Source organism: Gadus morhua, chromosome 13, assembly GCF_902167405.1.
Source record: "Gadus morhua chromosome 13, gadMor3.0, whole genome shotgun sequence".
NCBI lineage: Eukaryota > Metazoa > Chordata > Actinopteri > Gadiformes > Gadidae > Gadus > Gadus morhua.
Window position 1 is genome coordinate 5640804 of NC_044060.1, and position 23130 is coordinate 5663933.

Genomic DNA, 23130 nt, shown 5'->3' on the forward strand with positions numbered 1-23130 from the left:
ATGTTTGCGTACGAGCGTGACTGTGGTGTGCCAGTGTGTGTGAAGCGTGCATGTGTGTGGGCGCCTCTGTGTGCATGGATGCCTCTGTGTGTGTGTGTGTGTGTGTCTGTGCGTGCCTGGGTGCATGGATGTCAGTGTGTGTGCGCGTGTGTGTGTGTGTTCCTGTGTGTGTGTGTGTGTAGAGGAGGTGCAGAGAGCTGGACAGCAGCGCTCCTGTGCAGACCTGCCCTGAGCTGTCACGGAGGCTTGTTGTTTCGGGTCCACATTGAAGTCATGATGTCACCCCTTTTGTAACACCTTTTTTTTTCGGCGCTTCCTCTTCCATTCACACCTTCGCCTCGCACCCGTCACCCCGTCCGAGGTGACGGGGTGACGTGTCGCTGCCTCTCCTGACCGGTGAGAACCCGTTCATAGAGCCGGCGGCGGCGGCGGCGGTAGAGGCGGGGGGGGGGCGGTGGCGGCGGGGGGGGCGGCGGCACGGCGGCACGGCGCTATCACTGAGGAGCACGGGGCTCACGGTCAGAGAGCGGCCATGTTTCCACGGGGAGGACGCAGGGCAGCCAGAGAAGCGTCTGTGAGCTGTTGGGGGAGGCGTGCGAACCTGAGCAGGCAGCCAGGGAAACAGACGTAAACAGGCCAGAGTGTGGGCCGGAACAAAGCGCCTGCGTGTTTGTCTGAGAATGCTTTCTGAATGATCAGGGGTTTGCCGCAGGGAAACTCCTGTTTGTGTGTGTGTGTGTGTGTGTGTGTGTGTGTGTGTGTGTGTGTGTGTGTGTGTGTGTGTGTGTGTGTGTGTGTGTGTGTGTGTGTGTGTGTGTGTGTGTGTGTGTGCGTGCACGCGCGCGTGTGTGATCAGTCATCTGTGTCCTCATGATGCTGCTGTCTGCGGTCTTGTTATGGACGCTGAAGTCATCCGTGGCCACCTGACCTCATCCCCTTCAGATCATGCTCGGTGACCCAGGAGCCCCTGAGCCCTAGCCGCTCTGTATTGCTCCCCCCCCCCGCAGAGACCCCCGCTGTGGGGGTGCGAGAGTGTCCCTCCCCGCTGGTACTGCTCCGCTCAACCTGGGCTCAGGCCGTGTGTTTTGGCACGGAGAACACAGCTTGTTGACGCTACTGTCCCCTTTTTAGCGCTGAACTCTGTCCACCGCTGTAGACCACACACACACACACACACACACACACACACACACACACACACACACACACACACACACACACACACACACACACACAACACACACACACACACACACACACAAGAGACACACACACACACAACACAAAGAGACACACACACACACAAACACGCCAACCATTCCTGTGAAGTCATTGATTTGACCAGAGCAGGGTGGGATAGGGTTTGCGTTGGAGCTGACGTGTGTTGTGTTTCTGATGGGAGCTGGTTGTGTTGGAGGTGATGGCGTGTTGTGTTTCTGACGGGGTTGGGGTGGAGGTGACGATGTGTTGTTTGTCGTGTTTACTCCAACGCTCTCTTCCTCCCGTGCCCCGGCTCTCCTCTCGTCACTCTCTCCGTGTTTGGGGACAGACAGACGGTCCAAGTCTCTGGTTTGGCGGACGGGTTCTGGATGTATTTATTCTCATACTTTTTTTTTTGATAGAGCCCCTGCAGTCCTCTCTCGCTGCCCCCCTGCTTGGCTCTCTGTCACCGTTTGTTTTCAGAGTCGTCGCTCAGCACAACCCTCTTTTGGTTTCCGTCGACCCCATTTAGCCGCGCGCTACAACGTCTCGTACCTCCAGCCGTGGGAGGTAGAGGGGAACGGGGAACAGGGCAGTCTGTTCCTCGACCGCGTACCGACGCACCGCGCGCCAACAAGACACACACTGCAGAGAACTTAACACAGAGAACACAACACAACAGAGAACACACCACGACGGATAACACAACACCTCAGAGAACACAACACAACAGAGAATACACAACGACAGATAACACAACACAACACAGAACACAACATAACAGAGAACACAAAACAACAGAGAACACAATGCAACAGAGAAACCGAACACAACGCAGCCGAGAACACAACACAACAGAGAACCAAAACAATGCGGTCACTTTGAGAGTGTGGGAACCGACTTCACTGTGCTCATAATAACCAACACCGTACCTCACTTTCAACCCCACCACCCTACGGATCATGAGCACGGCTGCACCACCCAAACACCACCCAAACACCAACCCACCACGGCCCTCTGCATGCTCACTCACACACCGGTGCTGTCACCCACCTGCCTGTCACTCATCCCTTCTCCACAGCCGTTCCACCTCCTATCGCATGATCAACTAACCCTGTTTGTGTTCTGCCGTCTGCTCTGCTGACTCACCCCCACCCCCACCCACTGCACCACCCAGGAGCTGGATCAGAACCAGCCTGAGAAGATTGTGGAGGACCAGAAGAGGGTAGGTACTCCAGGCATCACTGCGCCCTGAGGACACGCCTGCTTATTGGGGTTCCTAAGACACGCTTGAGTTAAGTTCATACATCACGCTTAAGTTAAGTTCATACAACACGCTTAAGCTAAGTTCATACATACACTCTTTATTAAGGTGCACACAACACGCTTAAGTTAAGTTCATACAACACGATTAAGTAAAGTTCACACAACACGCTTAAGTTAAGTTCACACAACACGCTTAAATTAAGTTCACACAATACCTTCAGCAAAGTTCACACAAAAAGCTTAAGTTAAGTTCATACAACACACTTAAGTTAAATTCATGCAACATGCTTGAGTTAAGTTCATACAACACGCTTCAGTTAAGTTCATACAACACGCTTAAGATAAATTCATGCAACACGCTTAATTATAAATTCATGCAACCCTCTTAGTTCATGCAACACGCCTTATTAAGGTTCATAGAACACACTTAAGGTAAGATGCACTTTACACACATAAAAAACAACGAAAACAAATCAGTTCTAAAGATATGTAGATGGCCGATACGTCTCGTATTTGGTTTGTTAAATATAGTTTAGAGTTAGAATGAGAAGTAATGGGGCTCCAAGGTCCGCTGTGTGTGCTGAAGAGTAGAGAAGGTGGAGCATCACTCAATGTTTTGCTTTCTAGGCTGCTCCCTGCATAATGGCAGAGCCACGGATCATTCTAACACCGTCCCTTATGGGACCTGATGGTTGAAGTGGGAGAACGTAGCATTAATATTGATGTACTGAACACAGCATATTTTAGGGAGAAGGCGTCTGAGGAATCCGGGTTGGGAAGGCGTGAGGTACATGTCACACGTTTTACCAGCCACAGACGTTCGCCTGAAGAGGATGGAACCGGTTTAAACTGGGGCCAAAAAGACTGAGTTGTATCTCAAACTGAACATGCTACTCCGTAGTAGAACGCTGTGTTACACACTCAATATTACAAACTGCCTTGGGTTAGTTTAGACTTCAGAGATGTGTTAAAGGTGACATATTATGCCACCAGGTTTGAGCTTGATGAGCCGTTAAAAGCCACTCACACCTGGTGGTATAATACGTCACCTTTAAAGTATGTGAGAAACATGATAACACGTGCATGTTCATGTCAGTCATGCAGTGGTTTACGCTTGCAAACATCGAAGGCTTAATTCACTCTTGAATGATTCTTAGGATTTAGATTCAGACCGAGTAGTATAGTGATGGGTTAGTAAGTGGCATTCATTGAAGACCTAGTGCAGTTAAAGCGAGCTAGAACACGGTCCCTATAGCTGAACCCCAGCGCTGCGCAGACGTTGAGTCAGGTCGTTATCTAAGACTCCTGCTTTCTTTCATTTCCTGTGAATGTACGCGGCGCTCATGTTCCCGCCAATAGACGGCAGGGTGGGCATGGCTCGCGTCCCTCCAGAGAGAAGCCCGCCGTGGACGTCTTAATATAGAACCAGTGCTTATGTGATCACACACACACACACACACACACACACACACACACACACACACACACACACACACACACACACACACACACACACACACACACACACACACACACACACACACACACACACACACCTCTGCTTTTCTCCCTTCCTCTTGTTTCCCTATAGGATGGTCTGTCAGGTAGCTGTGGGCCATCGTTGCCATGCCGACGGTTAAGTCGTGCTTCTGGGGCCCGTGGTTACGGGGATGAGTCACGCCGTGGGTGGGGTTGGGTTGGCCCCACAGGTCGTCTCGTCTGAACACCAGAACCCGTAGGAGGAGGACGCGGGCAGTAGTGATGGAGTTGGTGGCGGGGGTGCTACTACGTCTGTCTGCGGCAGAACACTCCCCGAGTCCAGCTTGAGTCTCATCAAAGCTCCTTCGGTTTTATAGGAGTGCGGACGGTGTACTTTGGATATAGCGTGACTCTCGTAAAGCACGATGCACCCAAAGTACACCGTCCACACTTCTATAAAACCTAAGGAGCCTTGATGAGACTCAAGCTGGGCTTGAGTCTCATCAAGGCTCCTTAGGTTTTATAGAAGTGTGGTCGGTGCACTTTGGTTTTATGGAAGCGTCGACGGTGTTCTTTGGGTGCAGCGTGAGGCTCGTAAAGCATTGCGTGCGTGGTGCATACTGCGTTAGCCCTGCTGGTCCGAGGTCTGCCCTGTTGTCCACCTCTGACTCGTCACAATGTGAACCCCATATCTCCCATCGAGGGGGGGGGGGAAGACCCCCCAGATCTTGAACGTCCCCGGTTTCCCCCAGCAGGTGTGATTCTGCGTGCGACCGCCACGTGGCGCCACTAAAGGTTTCCGTTTCCTTTTCCCCGTTGCAGGGCGAGGCGCTGAGGCAGATCCTGGTGAACCGTTACTATGGCAACTTCCACCGCAGCGGGGGCCGCCGAGACAGCCTGACGGTGTACAGCCCAGGGGCCCTCAGCCCCACGGGGGCCGGCAAGAGCCAATCAGGTGGGGCGGCATGCGTGATGTCACGTATCTTAACGACCAGGGGTTTGTGAAGTCGTGAATGATGATGTGTGTGTGTGTGTGTGTTCTTGTTATCCTATCGGTGGACAGGCTGTGTTCTCTCTGTTCTGTGGAGCTATGCTACACACACACACACACACACACACACACACACACACACACACACACACACACACACACACACACACACACACACACACACACACACACACAGCCCCACCGGTTTGGGACGGCTCTTGTCCTGGGCCAGTGGTGTTGTGGGGGACGTGGGGACACAGTCGCCCGCCCAAAACACGTCCAGTATGTGTGGAGCTGGGCCTACAGCCAGGAGCTCAGAGTCCAGCCCGGTCTTATCTCAGGGGAGGTTGTGCGACGATTTTGTTTTTTGTTGTGGAGCGGTGTTGTGCGTACGGCCCTGGACTCTGCATCAGGGCCACCGCCGCCGCTAACCGCCTCCACTTCCATCTTGGCACAGGGAGCGCCACAGCCATTATCAGCCCGCTCGCTCATCGTCCCCACGACGAGAGAGATAGAGCCTTCCCCCTCCACAGTGTCTCCAGCCTGCTGAGAGGTGTTTCGGCGAAGCCGAGAGTCGCGGCTCTTTTTGCCGTCTTCTTCTTCACAGATTGTGTCTTTTTCGAGGAAGCCCCGAGGTCACGCGAGATGTTCTCCGAAGACGCTGTGTGTGTGTGTGTGTGTGTGTGTGTGTGTGTGTGTGTGTGTGTGTGTGTGTGTGTGTGTGTGTGAGTGTGTGTGTGTGTGTAAAGTGCCACCCTGTTGAGTCACCGGGGTTTGTGTGGCTCGCTTGCTTCAAGGACGAATCCCAGCGCTTGTCCCAATGCGGCGTTAAGGACGGCTTGAACAACATAGTGTTGGTATCCACGACGACGGCCGTCGTCGTGGATACCAACACTATGTTGTTCAACGCGTTCACAACAGCGGGGGGGAAGTCTACCGTCCGTCCTGGTCCTGGCTCTCCATCACTCCCCTGGGCACCCGAACGAACGCTGGCACACGGCCAGGGCCTCTGTACCTCCCGGTCCGCCGTGTGCGTGTGTGTAATCCCCTCTTCACCGTTGCTAAGCGATAGGCTGCTACTTCCTGTGAGTGCCGGGCTGCACCTGTTGCCTGAAACTAGAGCCAGGCGGAGGCTCCGTACGGTCCACTGAGTCTGGGTCCCGTTGGGGGGGGGCACCCACAGGCACATCCACGTACAGTTCACAGCCACCGAAGTCCAATAGGTCCCGTTTGTCAGAAGGAAAGAGAGAAAACAATATATCGCTGTCGGTAGAGTCAGGATGTTCATAGAACCAAGTGCCAAGCGCTAACAGTCCAACAAAGATAGCTAGGGTAAGATGCTACACAATGCTGAGTACTATTTTCAAGTGAAAGGAAGTACAACATACAATGAGTGCGTACATTTAGTGCGAAGAGTTACATCATACATCAAGTGTGTACATTAAGTGCCAGGACGTACAACATAAGTGCGTAAGAGGGCAGTGTGTGTGTGTGGGGGGGGGGGAGGCGGCTATGCAGTAGGTGCATAGCCTCTAGGTGAACCCTGAACAAATTAGTCTTGGGTCTTTTTGCCGAGCGACTCTGTGGTTAAGGAACACAGATTACGGTATTTGCAGGCTTCCTCGTCTCATAATTATGTTACATCTGTGGTTTGTCACCTGTAGCGCCGGAGGCGTTGACACGAGGGTGCCTTCAGGGTCACAGCGTGTCGTGACGTCTGTCTGTCTGTCTGTCTATCTGTCTGTCTGTCTGTCTGTCGTCGTCTAAAGACAGGTGGTTAAATGTGTCTGCGGCCGGCGGTCGGGTCAGGTTGAAGGTCTGGAGGTCTAAAAGCAGCATGTCTTAAAATGGAGCTGGAATTGGAGAGGAGTCCCAGGGGAGGTCCAGGAGGAGGATCAACACGGAGAAGGGTCCAGGAGAGGGGTCCAGGAGAGGGGTCCAGGAGAGGGGTCCAGGAGAGGGGTCCAGGAGAGGGGTCTTAGGTGGGGGTCTCGGAGAGGGGAGTGTGCAGAGTGGGGGATCCCGGTCAGGCCTCTTGTACAGATGCCACCCAGATTAGTTTTGTGGACAGCAGACTAGCAGTAACCCTGGGGTGAGCGAAGGGCTAACCTAGAGTAGCCAGACTAGTGCTGGGTGCTAGCAAGCTGAGCTGGCTCCTCACACTCTGTAGCTTGGAGCTAGCAGGCAGGCTGAGTAGGCTCCTCACACTCTAGCTGGGAGCTAGCAGGCTAAGGGGGCTCCTCACACTTTGTAGCAGGGAGCTAGCAGGCTGAGTAGGCTCCTCACACTCTGTAGCTTGGAGTTAGCAGGCTGAGTAGGCTCCTCACACTCTGTAGCTGGGCGCTAGCAGGCTGAGTAGGCTCCTCACACTCTGTAGCTGGGAGCTAACAGGCTGAGTAGGCTCCTCACACTCTGTAGCTGGGAGCTAACAGGTTAAGGGGGCTCCTCACACTCTGTAGCTGGGCGCTAGCAGGCTAAGGGGGCTCCTCACACTCGCAGCCACTGCAGGTGGCTGAGGGGGTGACGCCGGTGAGAATGTACCGTATCACCATCTGTGGTTTGAAGCACCATCTGTCGTTAAAACAAGGTTTCCTGTTTTGTTTACATCATGTCTGTAGAATATCTCTTATATCTCTGCTTAAAGGAGAAAGACAGAATTGAGGAAGCTGGCATGGTGAGCAACAAAGGCCATGTCCACTGTATTTATATATTCACCCTGATCCGAAGTTACCATTGTATAAAATACACAATTACGGCAATAAATGCAACCAATAGAAAATGGGCCAACGTGAAGTCAGGGTTACGCTGGGAATGTTCACGATACTGAGTATAATCCTGATCCCCACCCTGTCTAAGCCTGTCCCCATGAACCTTACAGCCCCTCGACCGTTGACGTTGACCTGGGCGGCATGTGTCTCAGGAGGTAGAGCAGGTTGGCTGGAAACCGGAAGGTTGCTAGTTCGATCCCCGTAGTGGCGAGGTGTCCCTGAGCGAGACACCTCGCCCTAGCTGCTCCCGACTGCCGCGTGGTTGCCTGGTTGACAACGCCGTCGGGTGTGTGTGAGTGTGTGTGCATGGTTGCGTGAGTGTGAGGCCATATCGTGAAGCTCTTTGAGTGGCCGCTGGTTAGAAGAGCGCAGTATCAATGCAGTCCGTAGACCTGACCCTACCCCTGCGTGTATCCCAGGCCTGGGGGGCCCCGGGACCCTGAGCCGGGGGGAGATGGGTCTGGCCGAGGTGCAGTGCCACCTGGACAAGGAGGGCGCCTCGGACCTGGTCATCGACCTCATCATGAACGCCACCAGCGACCGCGTCTTCCAGGAGAGCATCCTATTGGCCATCGCTCTGCTGGAGGGGGGCAACACCACCATCCAGGTACTCCACCCTACAGACACACCACCCTACAGGTACACCACCATCCAGGTACACTACCCTACAGAAACACCATCCTACAGGTACACCACCATACAGGTGCACCATCCTACAGGTACACCACCCTACAGGTACACCACCCTACAGGTACACCACCCTACAGAAACACCCCCCTACAGGTACACCACCCTACAGGTACACCACCCTACAGGTACACCACCCTACAGACACACCACCCTACAGGTACACCACCATCCAGGTACACCACCCTACAGAAACACCCCCCTACAGGTACACCACCATACAGGTACACCACCCTACAGGTACACCACCCTACAGGTACACCATCCTACAGGTACACCACCCTACAGGTACACCACCCTACAGGTACACCACCCTACAGACACACCATCCTACAGGTACACCACCATCCAGGTACACCACCCTACAGAAACACCACCCTACAGGTACACAACCCTATAGGTACACCACCATCCAGGTACACAACCCTATAGGTACACCACCATCCAGGTACACCACCATCCAGGTACACCACCATACAGGTACACCACCATACAGGTACACCACCCTACAGAAACACCACCCTATAGGTACACCACCATCCAGGTACACCACCCTACAGGTACACCACCCTACAGAAACACCACCCTACAGGTACACCACCCTATAGGTACACCACCCTACAGAAACACCACCCTACAGGTACACCACCCTACAGGTACACCACCATCCAGGTACACCCCCCTACAGAAACACCACCCTACAGAAACACCACCCTACACCACCCTACAAACACCATCATACAGGTACACCATCCTACAGAAACACCACCCTACAAACACCACCCTCAGGGGGGAAACACCACCATACAGATCCACCACCCTACACCTACAGGGATGGAGCACCACCCTACAGGTAACACCACCCTACAGGTACACCACCCTACAGGGAACAGGTTCAGAGGGTTTATCGTGTAGAACATAAAGGTGTGAATAATGTTGCTGCTCTGTCCAGATCGTGTTTAGCCCCGCCCCTCCACCTGAACCGGTGACGTTTAGCCCCGCCCCTCCACCTGAACCGGTGACGTTTAGCCCCGCCCCTCCACCTGAACCGGTGACGTTTAGCCCCGCCCCTCCACCTGAACCGGTGACGTTTAGCCCCGCCCCTCCACCTGAACCGGTGACGTTTAGCCCCGCCCTCCACCTGTACCGGTGACGTTTAGCCCCGCCCCTCCACCTGTACCGGTGACGTTTAGCCCCGCCCCTCCACCTGAACCTGTGACTCATTCTCCTCATCTCTCTTTGCAACACGCACTGCAGAGTGTGTCTGTGCACACGTCAGACTGTCTGTCTGTGTGTCTGTCCGTCTCTCTCTGAGTCTGTGTGTATTTCTGTTTGTATGTTCACATATCAGGCTGTCTGTGTCTGTCTCTCTCTCTCCAACCTGTCTGTGTGTGTCTCTCGCTCTCTCTCTCTCTCTCTCTCTCTCTCTCTCTCCCCTAGCCCATCTATCTGTCTCTCTCTCTCTCTCTCTCTCTCTCTCTCTCTCTCTCTCTCTCTCTCTCTCTCTCTCTCTCTCTCTCTCTCTCTCTCTCTCTCTCCCCTAGCCCATCTATCTGTCTCTCTCTCTCCAGTCTTTGTGCATGGTGTTGCATAAGTCGCCCGCTTGCATAATGGGATCAGAGCGGAGGGGGGGGTGATCAGAACGGGAGGGGGGGGGGGGGGGGGGGGGGGGGGGGGGGGATGAAGTGCTCTGACTTCCCATGACTGCCTGTACGACTGCCCCCCCCCCCCACGCCCAGCGCGTCACGTGACCAAGCTGTTACATAAGATCTGTGTGAATGAACAATGAGGAATGTCTCAGGCTTCGACACATTCCAGACTCACTCTCTCTCGCTCTCTGTTTCTCTCTCTCTCTCTCTGTCGCTCTGTCTCTCTCTGTCTCTCTCTCTCACTCTGTCGCTCTCTCTCTCTCTCTCTCTCTCTCTGTCTCTGTCTCTGTCTCTCTCTCTCTCTGTCTCTCTCTCTCTCTCTCTCTCTCTCTCTCTCTCTCTCTCTCTCTCTCTCTCTCTCTCTCTCTCTCTCTCTCTCTCTCTCTCTCTCTCTCTCTCTCTCTCTCTCTCTCTCTCTCTCTCTCTCTCTCTCTCTCTGCCCGTGGGTCTGGCCGGGCCTCCGGATACGGGGGTGATGGGGGTTGAGAGGGGGAGGGAGGGGTTAGAGACCGGAGCTCCCCCGGCTCCAGAGGAAATGTCCGGGGAGCAGAACGTGCCGGGCAGCACGGCGTTAGCATTGCGGCGCTAGCATCAGGTGAGCCCTGCCGGCTAACGAGCCCCTGGAGAGGATTTCCTAGAGCGAGGAAACCCCGACTTCTCAGGCAGCTTTAATTTTGACGGAAACTCAGATATTTCCCTTCCATAAGTCATCCCTTAAGACGTAATGTACGCCCTGGTTCTGTTGATACCTGAACTAAATCGTGATCGGGAAATGAAGGAGGCTACACTGCGTCCTGCAGGGTGGGGGTCTGTTGTCATAGAGCATGAGAACACGGTTCAGGGGGTTCTTCTGCGCACGACCTACATGATGCCCAGAAATAAACCAGACTGAATCACCCGCTCACGTACGCTCTCTCTCTGTCTCGTGCTCTCTCTCTCCCGCTCTCTCTCTCTCTCTCGTGCTCTCTCTCGTGCTCTCTCTCGTTCTCTCGTTCTCTCGTTCTCTCTCTCTCTCTCTCTCTCTCTCTCTCTCTCTCTCGTGCTCTCTCTCTCTCGTGCTCTCTCTCTCTCGTGCTCTCTCTCTCTCTCTCTCTCTCTCTCTCTCGTGCTCTCTCTCTCTCTCTCTCTCTCTCTCTCTCTCTCTCTCTCTCTCTCTCTCTCTCTCTCTCTCTCTCTCTCTCTCTCTCTCTCTCTCTCTCTCTCTCTCTCTCTCTCTCTCTCTCTCGTGCTCTCTCTCTCTCGTGCTCTCTCTCTCTCACGTACGACCTCTCTCTCTTCTCTCCCCCCTCCTGGAGAGGATCTGGGCAGTGCCTGTCTGAGGAACTTTCCATTTCCATTCCAGACACTTATTCAGCACACACACGCACGCGCGCACACGCACTCCAGTCCTAGTTTTCTTCGAGCGACCTTGCTCCTGAGGGCGCTCTAACATCCACCCCGTAACCTGGCGACCCCCTGACCTTTGGGTGGGTCTGACCAGCACAGGGCAGTACAAGCCTTCTCAGAGGGGGGGGGGGGGGGCTGGGTGCCCTAAGAGGCCCTCAGACTGGCACCTGGCCGGGGGGAGACAGACGCTGTGGGGAATAAATCACAGAACCACAACAACAACAACAACAACAACAACAACAACAACAACAACAACATGGAGGCCCAGAATCCCTGAAAGGCGGCGGGGAACTCAACGAGAGGACGGCCTCTCTATTGGGTCGTCGTGGTGTGTTGCCTGAAGAGGGAGGGAGGAGGGAGGGAGGGAGGGAGCGAGGGAGGGAGCGAGGGAGGGAGGAGATGGGGAGGGGGAGAGGAAGTATAAATAGCGGTTATATAACATCCCTTTGTTGATGCCAAGCGGCGGAGCGGAAGGGGAGAAGGGAGAGAGCTGTGACCTTGTTTTCAGAGCCCACCACCCCCCCCCCCCCCCCCTTCACCCCCTCCCCCCTCCCAAAACCTCTCACCCTCATTCCACTCAGCGTCGCCATGGTTACAGACGGGCACGCTGTTTACCCAACACCCCAGGAAGGCCCGGAGATTCTCTCTCTCTCTCTCTCTCTCTCTGTGTCTCTCCCTCACTCTCTCACTTTCTCTCTCTCTCTCTACCTCCCTCTCTCACTCACTCACTCTCTAAATCTCTCTCCCTCTCTCTCTCTCTCTCTCTCTCTCTCTCTCACTCACTCTCTAAATCTCTCTCCCTCTCTCTCTCTCTCTCTCTCTCTCTCTCTCTCTCTCTCTCTCCCGCACACTCTCACTCTCTGTCACTCTGTCACGATCACTCCAGTCCGCCATGTGTTGCTTCCTCCGTGACCTGTGGCGTCCATCATGCCGGTCCTTGATTTAGAAGCGCTATCAAAACACAGATGGCGGGCGGGTCGGTGGGCTGCTCAGCCTCTGAGGGGGAGAGGAGCTGGAGGCAGGGCCGCTGTCTGGGCGCTCAGAGGGGCACAGCGTGGCCGTCTCCCCAGCGTGCAGTGCCCCCACAGGAGAGCCAGCGCCACTGCAGCAGCCATGCATTTGATTAGTTTATAAGACATCGGTTTTATCTAAAAACATGCAGGTCAAAGATGCCCCATGCTGCCCCCCTCCCTCAATGTTACAGTGTCAGTCTTATCACCGGGGCAATATCGTTGAAAATACTGACGACATTAAAACACATAATGAGGCTGAAGGTGGATCAGTTCATGAACGGGTTTGGGCTGAAGGTAGGAAGCATGACGAGAGACAAACGCAACAAGTTAATAATAAAAGAAGGTTGCTGGTTCGATCCCAGGTTCCTCCTAGCTGAGTCTTGCGTGGTTGACTCCGCCGTCGGTGTGTGAATGTGTGCATGAATGGGTGAATGTTAGACAATATTGTGAAGTGCTTCTGAGTGGCCACTTGTTAGAAAAAGTGCTCAACCAATGCAGTCCACTTACCGTACTGGATCGTGTAGAAGCAACAGTATTGAATTTATTGAATTAATGTCCCATCAACATAGCACACACATCAACACAACGCACACACATTAACACAACGCACACACATTCACATTATACACACATATCAACAGAACACACACACACGCATCAACAAAACGCACATACATCAACACACACACAGACACATCAATAAAACGCACATCCATCAGCATAACACACACAAACACATATCAAAACAACACACACATATCAACCTAACACACACACATCAACACAACGTACACACATCCAAATTATACACCCACATCAACACAACGCACACACATCAACCTAACACACAAACATCAACATAACGCACACACATCAACCCAACGCACTCACATCAACACAACGCACACACTTCAACCCAACACACAAACATCAACATAACGCACACACATCAACCCAACGCACTCACATCAACACAACGCACACACTTCAACCCAACGCACGCACATCATCAACACAACGCACACACATCAACACAACGCACACACATCAACACAACGCACACACATCCACATTATACACAAACATCCACATAAGACACACACACCTCTGCAGAGCTGCTTGAAAACACAGGGCCGGAAGCACTGCATGTGTGTGTGTGTGTGTGTGTTAGGAAAAGGCGGTTTTATCAACCTCTGATGCTTCAACCGGTCCGCACGGACCCATAAAACATCATGGGCCTCACGTGAGCGGCGTGGGAACGGTCCCTCGGCAGGGGGGCCGGGGGCCAGGGGCCACGCCCGGAGGCTCTTCCTCTCAGACTCTGAGCCTCCAGGCGCCGCACGACAGCCGGTTACGTAAGAGCCTGGCCGTCACTCAACAGTGTGTGTGTGTGTGTGTGTGTGTGTGTGTGTGTGTGTGTGTGTGTGTGTGTGTGTGTGTGTGTGTGTGTGTGTGTGTGTGTCTGTCGACACCTGGGAAAGCTAATGTATGCCAGGTGCACGTGAGCCTTTAGTGTACGTGGTCTGAGGCACGTGTGGTTACTGTATGAGTGTCTCTGAGCCTGGGAGGGCCGTTATGTAATGGTCTAGGGGGAGGGAGGGAGGGAGGGAGGGTGGGAGGGAGAGTGAGAGGGAGTCTGTTTGCTTAGATCAGTGTAATCTGCCCCCACTCCCTGGCACTGGGCCCCATGTTTTTACCCTCTCTCACCCACCACCCCCCTCTCACCCACCACCTCCCCCTCCTCCCCCCCCTCTCACCCACCACCTCCCCCTCCTCCCCCCTCTCTCACCCACCACCTCCCCCTCCTCCCCCCCGATCACCCACCACCTCCCCCCTCTCTCACCCACCACCCCCCCCTCTCACCCACCTCCTCCCCCCTCTCTCACCCACCACTTCTCCCTCCTCCCCTCTTTCTCACCCACCTCACCCACCTCACCCCTCCCCCTACTCCCCGGTCCCTCACCCATCACCTCCCCCTCCTCCTTCCTCACTCACGCACCACCTCGCCCCTCTCTGCCCCCTACCACCTCCCCTCTCCCTCCTCCCCTCTCTCCCACCCACCACCTCCCCCTTTCCCCTCTCTCACCCACCACTTACATGTCCTCCCCTCTCTCACCCTCCTCCCTCCCTCTCTCGCCCACCACCTCCTCCCCTCCCCCCCCCCTCCTCCCCCCTCTCTTCCCCACCACCTCCCCCTCTTCGCTCTCTCACCCACCAACTACACCTCCTTCCCCCCCCCCCCCCCCCTCCCCCTCTCTGCCCGACTGCCCACCTCGTCATTCAGTTATTTATTGCAAGACGTCCTTGCCTGGCGGCTCCGGCTCCTATCGCTTCCCCCCTGGCAGGGGGAGTGTGTGTGTGTGTGTGTGTGTGTGTGTGTGTGTGTGTGTGTGTGTGTGTGTGTGCGTACGTGCGGCGGGGCGGTTGCCTGGTGGTGGTGGTGGCGGGGGGCCCCGGAGCTCACAATGATGTCATTGTTTGAGCTGGTCGGAGTAGCGACCCGGTGCCCGAGGAGAGCCTGCTAGGGGGCGTGGTCCGCCTGCTAGGGGGCGTGGTCCGTCCGCTAGGGGGCGTGGCCCGCCTGCTAGGGGGCGTGGTCAGCCTTTTGGTTGTGAGGGTTTGGTTGTGAGCTGAAAAGACTGCTGGACTTTGAACTTAATTTTTAGGATTCAAAACAAATAGGGCTGAACACACACACACACACAGACACTCACACACACACACACACACTAGCAGCCACATGCACATAGAACCTCACACCAACACAAACATATGCACACACACAAAAACATATGTACATAGACACTCACACTTGCACGCACGTACACACACACAGACATATGCACACAAACACACACACAAACATGCACATAGACACTCCCACTAACACAAAGATATGTACATAGACACTCACACGTGCATGCACGCGGACACACACACACACACACACACACACACAAATATACTCACAAACAAACAGATGCACACACACAAACACAAGAGTATGCACAGACACACACAGACACACACATTGTTGACAGGAGAGCCTGTAGGAGTGACCGATCGTTTATCGTTTCACCTTTACAACAGTTTATCTGCTGCAGCTCTCACGTCTACCCTGGAAACCACCGCTGGTTATGCAACGGGCTCTGAAGCTAGCCTCGATGGCACCTGATAAAGGATCAGTCATCTGTCCACACCCCTCTGTCTCTCTGTCTGTCTCTGTATCCCGCTCTCTCTCTATGTCTCTCTCTCACTGTGTTTGTCTCTCTCTCTGCCTGTCTCTCAATCACTCACACTCTCTCTCTGTGTCTCTCTCTCTGTCTCTCTGTCTCTGTATCTCGCTCTCTCTCTATGTCTCTCTCTCACTGTGTTTGTCTCTCTCTCTCTGTCTGTCTCTCAATCACTCACACTCTCTCTCTGTGTCTCTCTCTGTGTCTCTCTCTCTCTGTCTCTGTCGCTCTCTCTCTCTCTGTCTGTCGCTCTCTCTCTCTCTCTCTCTCTCTCTCTCTCTCTCTCTCTCTCTCTCTGTCTCTCTCTCTCTCTCTCTCTCTGTCTGTCTGTCTGTCTGTCTGTCTGTCTGTCTGTCTCTGTCTCTCTGTCTCTCTGTCTCTCTGTCTCTCTGTCTCTCTCTCTCTCTCTCTCTCTCTCTCTCTCTCTCCCCCCTCCCTCCGTCTCTCTCTTTCTCTCCCCTCTCATAGCCCCCAAATCCCTCTCTTGCCTCGGGTGTCTGGGCCTCACCCGCCTCCACTCCGGCGTCTCCCCTTCCCCGCTGGCCTAAGTAGGCCAGGCTCAGGTTGTTTTGTTTCCCTGGGCGAGTGGAAGCCCTGCCGGCGGGCTGCTGCAGATAACAGCCCTTACATAACGCCGACCGGCCTTCTGGGGGATTTAGGGCAGCGTGTTTTACGCTGAGAAGCGCTCTGATTCCACGCTGACCTCGTCCCCTTAAGAACTAATTAACGGAGTCAAAGTGTTGTTTCTGGAGGAGACTCTACACCTTTGTCGCTCCCGGTGTGTGTGTGTGTGTGTGTGTGTGTGATGCATTGTGGGGGTTCTGGCGGCACTGTGCTGGTTCCGGTTTGGCTGATGGCGTGTGTCTCTACAATGCGTGCGGCGCCGGCACGGAGAGCAGGTTATTGTGGACGGTCTGGTGAGGATCCAGCCAGAGGCCCGCGCCGGGTCCTACGGCCGGGATCCGGCCGCTGACGCAGACCGGGTCCGTTGTCGCCGCAGGAACCCGCTGGCTCAGACCCTCAGCGGTCGCCTGGCGCCCGGCCCGCTGCGTCCCTCACAAGGACCTCTGTGGCGCGGGTTCTAAAGGTTACAGCAGCGCGGCAGTCTCTGATGCTATTATGGGCCGTTTGTAGTTGTGACGCGGTGATCGTGTTTATGGTCCTCCTGAACTGCGTCATTGCATGCTACTGCCTTATCCAGGTCTCTTATATCAACGATATCTCCTGCGTAATCGCCTCCTTAAACTCTTTTAGGATCCTTATGACACCTGGTGCGGTGTCAAATGAAAGGAAAGGAGTTCAAGGTGTAGTCTGGTGACGGTGTGTCTTGAAGTTGTCGGAATGTTATTCCTCTCCCCGCCGGTCAGCATTCCTTGGTGACACCCCGGTGGCCACATTGAGTCCATTGTTGTTGTTTATCCCCCACTGACCCCCTAGTGTCATAAGGGCGTAACATGTCGATCACTACAGTGGACACAACGCCTGACTGACCCCTCCCCGTTTAAACCCCCTCGCTGGCTCCCAGGATTCCTTCTTCCGGCGACTGACGGCAGACAAGAAGTCTGAGAAGTTCTTCCGGGTCTTCTACGATCGCATGAAGCTGGCCCAGCTGGAGATCAAAGCCACGGTGACGGTCAACACCAGCGACCTGGGCAACCGCAAGAGGGACGACGAGACGCCCGACAAGGACGTCCCCGTGCGCAAGAAAGGTCCGCCACTATCGCCTTTACCACTCCGTACCTTTGTCTTTGAGAACACGTTTTTTTCTCGGGTTGCGGCTCGTTGCGACGTGTATTCATCGGTTGCTGTACTTGTTCATCTTCTGCACCTTCTGTGTTCCGTTCAGCCACGTTAGTTTGTTTGCCGAACATCTCTGGTTTTGTGGATCGGATAGCTACGTTGTGTTAGCTCTAACATTAGCGCTCCTTCGCTAACCCTCCGTGTGTCCGTCCTCGAGCCAAAGACTAGCGACATTGTGTTAGCTCTAACATTAGCTCTTCTTGGCTAACCCTCTTTTTGTCCGTCCTTCAGCCAAAGACTCTCCGGTGGTGGTGACAGAGGACGCCCGCGACCAGCTGCTGGAGGCCTCCTCCGCCACCAAGAAGGCCTTCAACTCGTACCGCCGCGACGCTGACGCGGAGGAGCACTTCTCCCTGGCCGACGGCCAGCCCAGCGCCGGCGACAAGAACCAGGACGAGGGCGAGATGAGCTTCATCATCGTCATCATGCAGCCCATCCTGCGCTTCCTGCAGCTGCTCTGTGAGAACCACAACCGGGACCTCCAGGTGGGTGCAAGCCTCAGACCCCCATACCTTAGATCATCAGACCCCCAGACCCCCAGGCCCAATGCCCCAGACCTCAGACCCCCAGACCTCAGACCCCATCAGACCCAAGACCTCAGACCCCCCGGCCCAGCTTCTATGCAGAACAACGTGCATTTGATCGAGGGATGGGGTATTCTAATCGTTCAAGTCCAATCGAACTCCATTCTACGCCGTGGTCTGTGGTGATATGACAATACGAGTGAAACATCACGACAGGAACAGGAAGTGAGTTCAAAGTGAAAGTAAAGGTCAGGAGGTTAGAGCAGACGTGCTCAACAAGGGAAACCACACAACACCACATGAACCAAACGTGAGCCTACAAGAACAATAGGACTGTGAATCACAGAGAGGTGTTTTAGAGGTAGAGTTAAAGAAGGAAAACTACACTTACTGTTTAGGAGGGATTTGACCTAAAAAGGTTTGTTTCAAGATGCTGATTAATATGATAACGGACGATTTATTGTCCGATCACCGGCTCCTTATCAGTAACATGCTCTCGTCCCCCCCCCCCAGCCCCAGACTTCAGACCCTCTGGACCTCAGACCCCTAGACCCTCAGACCCAGCTTCTATGCAGAACAACGTGCATTTGAACGAGGGATGGGGTATTCCAATCATTCAAGTTGGGTTGCTGTACTTTTCAATCTAACTCTAATGTAGTTATGGTCTGTGGTAATTTGACCATACAAGTGAAACAGCACGACAGGAACCAGAAGTGACTTTAAAGTGATAGTTAACGTCAGGAGGTTTGAGCAGACGTGCCTCAACAAAGGAAACCAAACACCGCAGGAACTAAACGTGAGCTTACAAGAACGTAGGACTGGGAATCACAGAGAGGTGTTTTAGATCTAAGCAAACAGGAAGGTGTTTTTCCTTCTTTAATTCTAGAATTAAAGAATAGAATTGGAATTAAAGAAGGAAAACTACACTAAGAGATTAGGAGAGAGTTAACCTAAAAAGGTTTGTTTCAAGATGCTGACTTAAATAATAACAGCCGATATATTGACCGATCACCGGTTCCTAATCAGTAACATGCTCTCGTCCCCGTCCACCCCATTCATGAAGTTCCTCATCCAATCTGTTGTCTGTCCAGAACTTTCTGAGGTGCCAGAAGAACAAGAACAACTACAACCTGGTGTGCGAGACGCTGCAGTTCCTGGACTGCATCTGCGGCAGCACCACGGGGGGTCTGGGCCTGCTGGGGCTGTACATCAACGAGAAGAACGTGGCCCTCATCAACCAGACGCTGGAGAGCCTCACCGAGTACTGCCAGGGACCCTGCCACGAGAACCAGGTGAGTGGAGCGCACACCAGACTCTGGGTCAGAAGGAACTGATACTGCTGCATCATGGGAAAGATTTACATTTAGGGCATTCGCCAGACTCTTTTATCCAAAGCGGCTTACGAAAGAGAAACAATATAGCTCTGTCGGTACAGTAAGGATGTTCATGGGCAAGTGCCAGACACTAACAATCACTAGGTTAACCCATTCCCCATATACAACAATGATAGCTAGGACTAAGTACTATTTTGCCAGGACGTACAACATACAATAAGTGTGTGCATTAATTGCCAGGACCTACAACATACATAAGTGCGTACATTTAGTGCCAGGGCGTACAACATTCAATAACTGCGTACATTAAGTGCCAGGATGTACAGAATACAAGAAGTGCCTAGGCGGGTAGGGGTGGGGGTTAGGGGGGAGACTGTGCAGGTTCTCTGTATTTTTAATCTCAGCCCTGGATATTGTATCTGTGATTAACGGCTCTAAACATACAGTGCGCTGAAGTCTCATAAAATCTGTCTGGGTTTTAATTTCTCTAGAACTGCATTGCCACCCACGAGTCCAACGGCATCGACATCATCATCGCCCTCATCCTGAACGACATCAACCCCCTGGGCAAGAAGAGGATGGACCTGGTGTTGGAGCTGAAGGTAGGCACCACCAACCCCACCTAAGCAGCACCACCAGCATGCTCCACCTAACGTTGGCTTGCCATGTTTGAGTTCGGTTGGCTCTACACTCATGACAACCTGGGTACCGCTGGCATCTATAATAGAAGCAGACCCTGAGAGAGGGATCATTTATCACGGCAGCTATAGCTGTTGAGCAAGGCAGCCAAACCAAACATCTGCAGAGTGCATTTCCTCCTGCACCGCTGGGTCTGCTTGTTGTCTTTGGCCGGAACAACTCCAGAGGGGCTTTGAGAGATTTTATGTTCGGAGTTGTATTTTGTGTTTTCCTTTGCTTCCTTTGCCACCCGCCGTCTCCACCTACTCAAACACCACCACCGACCACCCATACACCACCTCCCCCTCCACCCACCCTCTCGTTGTCGTCTTGTTTCCGTCTCAGAACAACGCCTCCAAGCTGCTGCTGGCCATCATGGAGAGTCGCCATGACAGCGAGAACGCGGAGAGGATCCTGTACAACATGAGGCCCAAGGAGCTGGTGAGCGACCTGCACCGCCTCGCGTCCACGTCCACCTCCACCTGAACAGAGACTCTGAAGAATGACTTGTAGAAGCCAGAGCCTTGGGCAGCCTACTCCATCCTCCTCTGAGTCTATGCACACTTCCAAATTCACCGACATTACCCCCATCGTGTGTGTGCGTGTGCGTGTGCGTGTGTGTGTGTGTAGGTGGAGGTCATAAAGAAAGCCTACCTGCAAGGGGAGGTGGAGTTCGAAGGCTCGGACGAGGAGGAAGAGGAGGGTGAAGAGGAGGACCACGACGCTGCCTCACCCAGAAACGTTGGACACAACATCTACATCCTGGCCCACCAGGTGAGTCCCACCTGGCGCTACCCTCTCCCCCGTCACGCCCATGCCTCCAGGGGTCCCCGACGTTCTGCTACGGCCTTCTACACTGGACCCAGCACGTTTATATTGTGCGGTAGAATTAAGACCAGTTCTGCTTGGTTTCACTCCTCTGATTTATGAATGAATTGTAGACCTGCATGTAAAGTTTGGTTTTCCATGAAGTAAAGATCTGTGAACCTACTGACATAGGGGTCGTAACCATGACAACTAATTAGCACCTAATGTGATTCCGGTGTGTCTGCGTGTCGTGTGACCCTTGTCTCTCGCCGTACAGCTGGCACGCCATAAAAAGGAGCTGTCAATCATGTTGAAGCCGGGAGGTTCGAGTGGGGAAGGAGACGAGGCCCTGGAGTTCTACGCCAAACACACCGCCCAGATAGAGGTGACTGCACCACCCTAAACACCACCCAGATAGAGGTGACTCCTCCACCCTAAACACACCGCCCAGATAGAGGTGACTGCACCACCCTAAACACCACCTAGATAGAGGTGACTGCACCACCCTAAACACACCGCCCAAATAGAGGTTACCCTAATCACACCGCCCAGATAGAGGTGACTGCACCACCCTAAACACCACCCAGATAGAGGTGACTGCACCACCCTAAACACCACTCAGATAGAGGTGACTGCACCACCCTAAACACACCGCCCAGATAGAGGGGACTGCACCACCCTAAACACCACCCAGATAGAGGTGACTGCACCACCCTGAACACACCGCCCAGATAGAGGGGACTGCACCACCCTAAACACCACCCAGATAGAGGTGACTGCACCACCCTAAACACACCACCCAGATAGAGGTGACTGCACCACCCTAAACACCCAGATAGAGGTGACTGCACCACCCTTAACACACCACCCAGATAGAGGTTATCCTAAACATACCGCCCAGATAGAGGTGACTCCTCCACCCTAAACACACCGCCCAGATAAAGGTGACTGCACCACCCCAAACACACCACCCGGATAGAGGTGTCCCCTCCACCCTAAACACCACCCAGATAGAGGTGACTGCACCACCCCAAACACACCACCCAGATAGAGGTGACTCCTCCACCCTAAAACCACCCAGATAGAGGTGACTGCTCCACCCTAAACACACCGCCCAGATAGAGGTGACTGCTCCACCCTAAACACACCACCCAGATAGAGGTTACCCTAAACACACCGTCCAGATAGAGGAGACTGCACCACCCCAAACACACCGCCAAGACAGAGGTGACTGCTCCACCCTAAACACTACCCAGATAGAGGTGACTGCTCCACCCTAAACTCAGAAACAAGGGCCGCACTATGGCCCTCCCTTGACACACCGGCAGCCATTTTTCCTCGGAGACCCTTTGCAGAACTCGTTCCCTCTCCCCCTCAGATCGTGCGCCAGGACCGCACCATGGAGGAGATCGTGTTCCCCGTCCCCAGCATCTGCGAGTTCCTGACCTCGGAGTCCAAGCTGCGCATCTACTTCACCACAGAGCGTGACGAGCAGGGCAGCAAGATCAACGACTTCTTCCTGTGTGCCGAGGACCTCTTTAACGAGATGAACTGGCAGAAGAAGCTCCAGGGTACGGCGAAGACGCGCGTCCTCGCGTGCACACATCCAAACGCTCAAGGAACCCTCTGATCCTGGCTGCTCTGTGTGGCCATGTTGTCTGTTTCTGTGTGTCTACCTGCCTGCCTGCCTGTCCCTCTCTCTCTCTCTCTCTCTCTCTCTCTCTCTCTCTCTCTCTCTCTCTCTCTCTCTCTCTCTCTCTCTCTCTCTGTCTCTGTCTCTGTCTGTCTGTCTGTCTGTGTGTCCTTGTGTGTTTTTGAGAGTGAACAGGGGCTTTCCAGGTCTTCTGAAGTATCTCACGCTCACATCCGTCATCGCCTGAATCACAAATACACACCCATACACACACATACACACACACAGCGTGTCATACGTTAACACGTTGGACCACAGACGTGCCCACACAGCTCGGGTTGTGTGTTCGGTCCCTTCCTTGGAACCCAGACGTAAAACTCCCTAAAGGCCAAAAAAGACGTCAACATAGAAACCACAGTATCAATGGTGAGAAGGCGAGGTCAGTGTCACGGCTTGGAGGTCAACATCCTGCCGTTGACAAGAACCTAGTGCGCTCAGTTCCTCTTTGGAATTATTTCCTCTGGTTTCTCTGCTCTTCTAAATAAAGGTCTGTCGATGTGTTACAGCAGATTCAAATGAGCTATTCAGCTAACTCTGATATAGAACCTGTTCTGTACATGGTGCCTGTCAACTAAACCAATGAACGAAACTTTCAAGATCTTTAGAGAAATACGAATTTGTC

General features: G+C 53.7%; 1 protein-coding gene across 4 annotated transcripts in view; it reads left to right on the top strand.

Moving 5' to 3' along the window:
* itpr1a (inositol 1,4,5-trisphosphate receptor, type 1a) overlaps positions 1 to 23130 on the top strand; it is a 78520-nt gene that overhangs the window by 37260 nt on the left and 18130 nt on the right. For 3 of the 4 annotated variants that reach the window (XM_030375879.1, XM_030375883.1, XM_030375881.1), the window contains 11 exons: positions 2378 to 2425; positions 4768 to 4900; positions 8124 to 8311; positions 17198 to 17381; positions 17704 to 17957; positions 19088 to 19288; positions 19822 to 19932; positions 20354 to 20449; positions 20639 to 20782; positions 21093 to 21200; positions 22194 to 22386. In XM_030375879.1, coding sequence (XP_030231739.1) covers positions 2378 to 2425; positions 4768 to 4900; positions 8124 to 8311; positions 17198 to 17381; positions 17704 to 17957; positions 19088 to 19288; positions 19822 to 19932; positions 20354 to 20449; positions 20639 to 20782; positions 21093 to 21200; positions 22194 to 22386 — 1660 coding nt within the window. The remainder of the gene's footprint in view (positions 1 to 2377; positions 2426 to 4767; positions 4901 to 8123; positions 8312 to 17197; positions 17382 to 17703; positions 17958 to 19087; positions 19289 to 19821; positions 19933 to 20353; positions 20450 to 20638; positions 20783 to 21092; positions 21201 to 22193; positions 22387 to 23130) is intronic. The other variant, XM_030375882.1, reaches the window with a different exon arrangement.